This window comes from Gavialis gangeticus, unplaced genomic scaffold, assembly GCF_001723915.1.
Source record: "Gavialis gangeticus isolate Ggan-Ray unplaced genomic scaffold, GavGan_comp1, whole genome shotgun sequence".
Lineage (NCBI taxonomy): Eukaryota > Metazoa > Chordata > Crocodylia > Gavialidae > Gavialis > Gavialis gangeticus.
In genome coordinates this window covers 77957364-77964563 of record NW_017729031.1, presented here as the reverse complement: position 1 = coordinate 77964563, position 7200 = coordinate 77957364, and the positions used below count along the sequence as shown (strand labels likewise).

The 7200-nt window shown below is 41.8% G+C and overlaps 1 protein-coding gene across 1 annotated transcript in view; it reads left to right on the top strand.

Annotated features, from left to right (window-relative positions):
* DNAH7 (dynein axonemal heavy chain 7) overlaps window positions 1-7200 on the top strand; it is a 257096-nt gene that overhangs the window by 158454 nt on the left and 91442 nt on the right. The window contains exons 42-44 of the mRNA XM_019522878.1: window positions 517-847; window positions 3706-4052; window positions 5430-5610. Of these exons, the coding sequence (XP_019378423.1) occupies window positions 517-847; window positions 3706-4052; window positions 5430-5610 (859 nt within the window). The remainder of the gene's footprint in view (window positions 1-516; window positions 848-3705; window positions 4053-5429; window positions 5611-7200) is intronic.

Genomic DNA, 7200 nt, shown 5'->3' with positions numbered 1-7200 from the left:
CTAGTCGGGGGGATCAGGAGGCATTGGGGGAGTCACTGTTCCCCCGAGCACAGCCAGGAGTGACCAGGAATAACGTTCACAAGCTGGCAGAGGGTAGGTTTAGGCTAGATATCAGGAGGCGCTACTTCATGGTCAGGGTGGCTAGGATCTGGAACCAACTTCCAAGGGAAGTGGTGCAGGCTCCTACCCTGGGGGTTTTTAAGAGGAGGTTAGATGAACACCTTGCTGGGGTCGTTTAACCCCAGTACTCTTTCCTGCCATGGCAGGGGGTCGGACTAGATGATCTGCTCAGGTCCCTTCCGACCCTAGAAACTATGAAACTATGAAACATCTTTACTTAGGTTTTGTGTACCTGTGAATCTGGCCCAAGATATGTTATGCCAACTAATGAGCAGAGAAAAGATATCAATATGTTTGAATTTTAATAATTCTGAGAAATTTGCAGAATGGGCTAAAATTATGTGACTGTCTTGTTAAAATGTATATAAAATTTAAACATTACTTGTTTTTTTCTAGTGAGGTGATGAAAATGAAAAAAAGATATGAAGTTGGCTTGGAGAAGTTGAATTCTGCTGCATCACAGGTGGCCTCAATGCAGTCTGAACTGGAAGCCCTGCAGCCTCAGCTAAGAGATGCTAGCAAACAAGTTGATGAGATGATGGTGGTTATTCAGAAGGAATCCTTGGAAGTAGCTAAAACTGAAAAAATAGTGAAAGCTGATGAAGCAGTGGCAAATGAACAGGCCATGGCTGCAAAAGCAATCAAAGATGAATGTGATGCTGATTTGGCACAAGCCTTGCCAATTCTAGAAAGTGCTTTAGCTGCTCTTGACACTCTGACCGCACAGGTAAAGCTAATAGGATGTATTTACGTTCTGGACAGTCGTTCAGTGAGCACTGTCAACTTTCAGAGAGATATTTACCATGTTTCATGGCTAATAATTATTAGATTTCACATTGCTACTGATTTTAAAGATACATGATTTAATAGCATTTTATATTTCTTAACAATTTTCAGTGTTAAAATCAAAATATTCTTTTATTTTCCTTCCCTGTTTAAAAGTTATAACATTGCTAATCATTGAGCTACTATACTAATGTTTTCATGGAGCATAAAGCCAGATATTTCTCTTTCCAGCTATTTTAAAATTCATAATCATAATATTTTGAATCAACAAATGACGTGTTAAAATAATTTGCTTCCTCAGCAAAACTGCATGCCGATTTGCCAGGTATTATCTACAGCCTCTGTTTAGATCGAACTGTTTTTCACATTTAGAAACTGAGACTGAGATTCTGTTCTGGACCTTTTAGAGACAGTGCAGAACTTGTAGCTCAGGAGGAGGGATGAGAACTAAGCTTTATGCCTTGTAACCCTGGGCTGATTCCCTCCTGTAACACAGACAATGTCATGGATAGTAGTCATTCTGTGGACCACAGCTTCTTGGACTTTTTGTAATGCTTCACTCTGTGGTCCTGTGCAAAACATACCCTCCTATATCAGAACTTGCAAAGGGATTTGCAGAGAGAAGGTTTCTGTAGTGCCTGAGGTAGGAGGATCCTTTATCTACTGTAATTGGGGATTTATTGTCCTTTTGTGTCACTCCTTTTGTCTTGCCTAAAGAGGCTGGTAGAGAGAGGTAGTTAGCCATGTTAGTCTGAAGTCAGGCAGAAGACAAGGGTAGATTTCCATTTTTTATAGACTAAATCAGAGATGTATAGCAGAGGGCTTACTTCATCAGATGCTGTGAAGGGACTGCAGGAAGACGAGACGCTTAATAGAAAGCAGTGATTGGAATACAAAGGGTTGGGAAGGTGTGGGGAGGATTCCTACAATTACAATGCAATCTTAAAACTGTAACTGCTGTCACAAACCTGTCCATGGGGGACCTTCAGAGCCTGGCATTCCTCCCCACTGTTCAGCCACTTGTCCCACAGAACAGACTCAACAGACTGAGGTTGTCCTGGGATAACTCCCTATCACTGCAAGCCAGTTCCACTTCCCATATACTGGACCCTGCAGCTGGGGTGAGGGAACCTCTGCCCGCCCCAGGTGGCTTCCACTTTGGGTTGTGAAAGAGCTTATAGGTCTCCATAGATGCAGCTCATGCTATACATCTATGATTTGGTTAGTATTTAAAGGTGCAAATCTACCCTGCCTTCTGCCTAAGGTGGCTGGTCAGAGATGAGGATCTTAATCTCCATGTCCATACAAAGGTGCAACAGAAGGCCATTCTGCTTTCTGATTCATTTGACTGAACATGGTTCTAAAGCCTTGGGCACGCATAACTTTGGTAGTGCTCCTGTGACAGGAGTGCCTCTTCTGGAGTCTGTCTATCGATGATCCCACCCTCCTGTTATGGGCCAACTGCCTGCCTTCTCGTCTGGCACACCTTGATCTTAATTAATGGGTGTTAATTAACAGGAGGCTGCCCATTATTGCCCCGGTGCCAGGGGGTGCTATCTGAGGCTCCTTTTCCTCCCCTACACCGCAGCCCAAGCCTTGCAGATGATACTGATGTGGTTTGATCTGGGCCTTGTTGTAATTTGGCCCTCCCCTTTTCCTCCCTGGGCTCTCCACAGTCCTGTCTGGCACTGCGCCTTCACTGGCGCTCGCCGTCCCCTCTCTCTGGGGCTGAGGTTCCCACACTGCTGTGGGTCCCCTATGAGGCCTCCTCCATCCCCTAATAGTCTCACCCAAACCACCAGTTAAAAAGCAAACACAAAACACAAGCCCCTGGGCTATAATAAAAATCCAAGCCACCCAGCTAAAACATCATTCAATCCCTACCAGGGAATACTCCATCCCATAACAGCATCAGGAGCTGCTCATGCAGTCATGCATTTCCCCTTTGCTTGCTCCAGCAGAGCTCCCTTCCCCCTTAGCTGCCCGCAGGGAACTGCCCTCCTGGCCTCAGGCCTGGGATTTATGTGGGAGCCAGGCCCTGCCCCCTCTGGTCAGCTGACCAGGTGCAGGTTCCCTCCTTAACCGGTTGTCCTGGCAACCGGCACCTGGGATCCTGCCTCTGCTCTGAGAGTAGCAGGCACCTTAGTGTCCTGCTACAGCTCCCTATGCCCTTACAGCATTACAAAAAGCTAGTGTACATGTGTTCAAGCGGTCTGTTCACTACAAAGATAATGGATCCACCACAAAAAGTTCCTGTTTGAAATCAGGAACTTCTCTGTCATACTACGGTATATTCTGCTTTCTGCTTGCAGCCCTGTGCTCTCTGTCTGATGTGCTGCTCTGCTTTCTGCTTCTTTCCCTGTATTCCCTGCCTAACCTGCTACTTTGCTCTCTGTCCCTACACTGTCTTCCACTGTGCCCCCTGGTCCCTCCCTGATCTGCCATGTGCCACACAGAGATTGCCTGTGCCAACTGTGGCACCTATGTCACAGGTTGGCCACCCCTACTTAACAAGGAACAAGCAAAGAAAATACTGAACTGGTCTCTTTCTATGCCTACCAATGAAAGATTTAAAATGCAAGTGTTAAAGAAATTGTTATAAGGTATATTTATACTATGTGTATGTTAATTCTGTGTTGTGATCTTGGAATCATATCTTAAGTGAACTTATCAGCTCTAAGAATAGGACAAACATATAGAAAAATAGTATTGTAACATAAACAAGATGATTGTTATACAGTATAAAATCCAGCCTAACCCTGATCAAAAATAGGTGAGAGGTATGCTTTTTATTTTAAGGATATCACAGTAGTGAAGTCCATGAAGAGTCCTCCTGCTGGCGTCAAGCTCGTTATGGAAACTATATGTATCCTGAAAGGCATAAAAGCAGATAAAATCCCAGATCCATCAGGCTCAGGGAAAAGAATAGAGGATTTCTGGGGTCCGGCTAAAAGACTTTTGGGTGACATAAGATTTCTACAGTCACTTCATGAATATGACAAGGATAACATTCCTCCAGCTTACATGGCTATAATTAGGAAACAATATATCACAAATCCTGAGTTTGTACCAGAGAAGATTCGAAATGCTTCCACAGCAGCTGAGGGCCTGTGCAAATGGGTCATAGCCATGGATTCATATGATAAGTAAGCATTTGTATTACAGTTAAATCCGAATGTATTTAGTATGTTCTAATATTAAGGGATTTTAAATTTGTTGGAAATTCTTCCTAGTTTGATAATACACTAGAAAAGTTTTTAAAGCAACTGTAGAAAAGGTCTTATTTTTAGATGCAGGTGCCTTCAATAGGGTGCAGAAGCAAAATTATATCACCAGAAGGTTAACTTTCATTTTGCCATCCTTTTACATATGTGCTTAGAGGAAAAGTTAATAGAATGCTGTTGGGGAAAGCTAAGACTCCAATAGCCATTTTCTGAGTGGAGTTGAATTTGACATTGGAAGACTATTTTAGTATTATATTTGTATTTACTTATGGTCACTGCCCCTTCTGAAAAAGATCATGCTGATTTTTTGCTGTCTTCTACCCTACCAATTTAAAGTACTATTTTAATATATCTAAAGACTGCCTTGAACTATCAAACCTCATATATACCTAAGGTCTGCTCATAATCAGAAGTTTAAGTAATGTTACAGGAAGATTTCTTTCTAAGTGTAATACATTTTAATATACTAGCACATACTATTGGATCTTCTTATATAATGAGCAACTTTGAACATTGTAGGCAGCTATAGAAAGTAATTTAGCTATATAAAGTAAACCAAGTCTTTACTCAGCTGAAGCAAACAGACTTTAATGGAGGTATGCTGCTTTTGACTAATTAATAAACTGGCACCCTGCTTGCAACACCCTAGTTGAAAATCACTGATCTAGAAATATAGACATCACTTTTTCATTTTTATTTTTCACACAGTTTTATAAGTAAGATACTTGTTTTCAGTAGGCTTCAAGAATTATCTCAAATTTCCTGTCAACAAAAATGAGTATACAAATATTTTAAAACTTCAAAACTGGCTTGTGCCTGGAAATATATCTTACTATGAAAAAGAAGGGTTTTTTCCTACTGTATTTGTACATATAAAATGTCTGTGAATGTAATTTTATAAATACAAAATGTTTAAAAAGTAAATGTTTAAAACTGTTTAAAAGATGTACATATGCTAGTCATCTCATATTTCAGAAGGCTATCCAGTAATATTTATACTGCTTTTTTAAACTTGCAGGAAGTATTGCAAAAAATTGTTTCAAGCCATTTGCTGTTTCAGCCATCAGGTTCAACAAAAATGGAAGCAAATAATGAAATATACATTGGTAGCCACTTGAAAATCTTATTCACTGACAATTAAAATGGAGTTGTTATCTGAAACACTGGCATTTTCTCTTATCTGGCTCACATTGGCTTTTAAATAGCAACCTAGTATAAGTGTATTTGTATATGCATAGTAATAGAAAGATGTGTATAACTTGTATATTTGCTTAATTTTAATTTATGCATTTATTTTAGAGTGGCAAAAATTGTTGCCCCCAAAAAGATAAAGCTGAATCAGGCTGAAGGGGAATTGAAGATTGCCATGGATGGTCTTAGAAAGAAACAAGCAGCCCTAAAGGAAGTTCAGGACAAATTGGCTCTTCTTCAACGGGCACTAGAATCCAAGAAGCAGGAGAAGGCTGATCTGGAAAATCAGGCATGTAATATACAGAGAGAAAACTGTTACTAATGCTGATATTTAAAAAGAAATCTTGCTCAAAATATAGTTTTTTATCCAATGGAATTTGTGTTTTAACTTCCAAGCTGGCTAAATATTGAAGAAAGCCATCCCTACATCCCTCTCCTACTTCCCCCCTTTTAGGCTAGCATCATCGCTGTTCACTCTAAATGACAGTGTGGGCATATCATAAAAATAAGTATGTGACAAGTGAATCATAAATGGAATACATCATCATATTCTCCCTGTTGATATCGTTTTCCCATACCCCCATCTTATCATAGAACCATAGAGAACTAGGGCTGGAAGGGACCTCCAGAGAGCATCTAGTCTAACCCCATACCTGAGGTAGGACTATCCCTAACCAAACCGTTTCATCCAAACCATAATCTAAACTCATCATACGACTGCCCTCAACCCTGACACAACATGGACTGATCCCCTAACCTGCCACAGGTTAGGGTGTGCTGCTTGTCCTGCTAGCTAATGTCCTGCTAATGTCCTGCTTCTATGAAATGCAGTATATGCAGTATATGAGCAGTATATGCTCACGAGATCCCAGGTAGAGGGCCACGGTCTCCACTACATAGGAAGGCAAAGACTCTGACAGTTCATATCAGACTGACCATGAAGTAAAATTCCTTCCTGACCCCAAGTATGGTGATTGCTTTGACCCTAAGCATGGGGCAAGATGACCCAAAGTAGAGGGTAAGACCCTCTATCTGGGAACCTCTGGCTTTGGTCCCAGCAGGAGCATTGGCATACCCCAGTCAAGATCGGTATCCAATATCCAGTGTCTCTAAAGAAGGCTTAAAAACACCTTGACAAGTGCAGCAGAAAATGGTGGTGCTATAAAGCGATTACTACACTCCCATCACTTCAGATATTATGTTGAAGCAAATTGCCAAAGCAGTAGTGGAAATTTGTCATTTGATAATTTAATCCCTGACAATAAACCATAGTAGCCAGTTCTACTATGGGTATTTTTCCATGCTTCTGAGCTTTGTTGGTTGCTCCTGCCCCGACCCCCTGGGCAGGGGTATGCAGGCAGTGGATTGCAGCTTTGCCCTGACTCCAGACCATGCTGTCACCACTGCAAAATCCCTGGCGTGGCCCCGGAGTAGCTACCTGCCCAGCTGTATGCCCTGCCAGCACTGCTCAAGCCAGTTTTCATGGTCCATGGGTTGCATCAGGGCTGTGCAGGTAGGTCATCTGGCTCTCAGGCCTTCTCATAGGCTGGTCCAGCCTCCTCCATGAGCTGAATTTTGCCTGTGGGGCTTATCACCACAGCTGCCAGAGCCTCTGTAACACCTGTTGGAGCTCCTGTTTCAGAGTGACTCTGTAACCAAGGAAGTTAATGCTGTTTATTGCTACTTGTGGGTTGTCAGGCTGGTGAGAAAACCCACAGTCTAGATTTAGACCGTAGGAAATGCCATGGTCCAGATTCAGCCCATGAAGCCAAATTTGAAACCCTGGTCTAGAATATTAGACAAAAAAAGCACTAGCTCCTAAACTTTACCTATTTTTTGTAGCTGTTCAGAGGACAAAATTTGATTAAAAAAATGATTG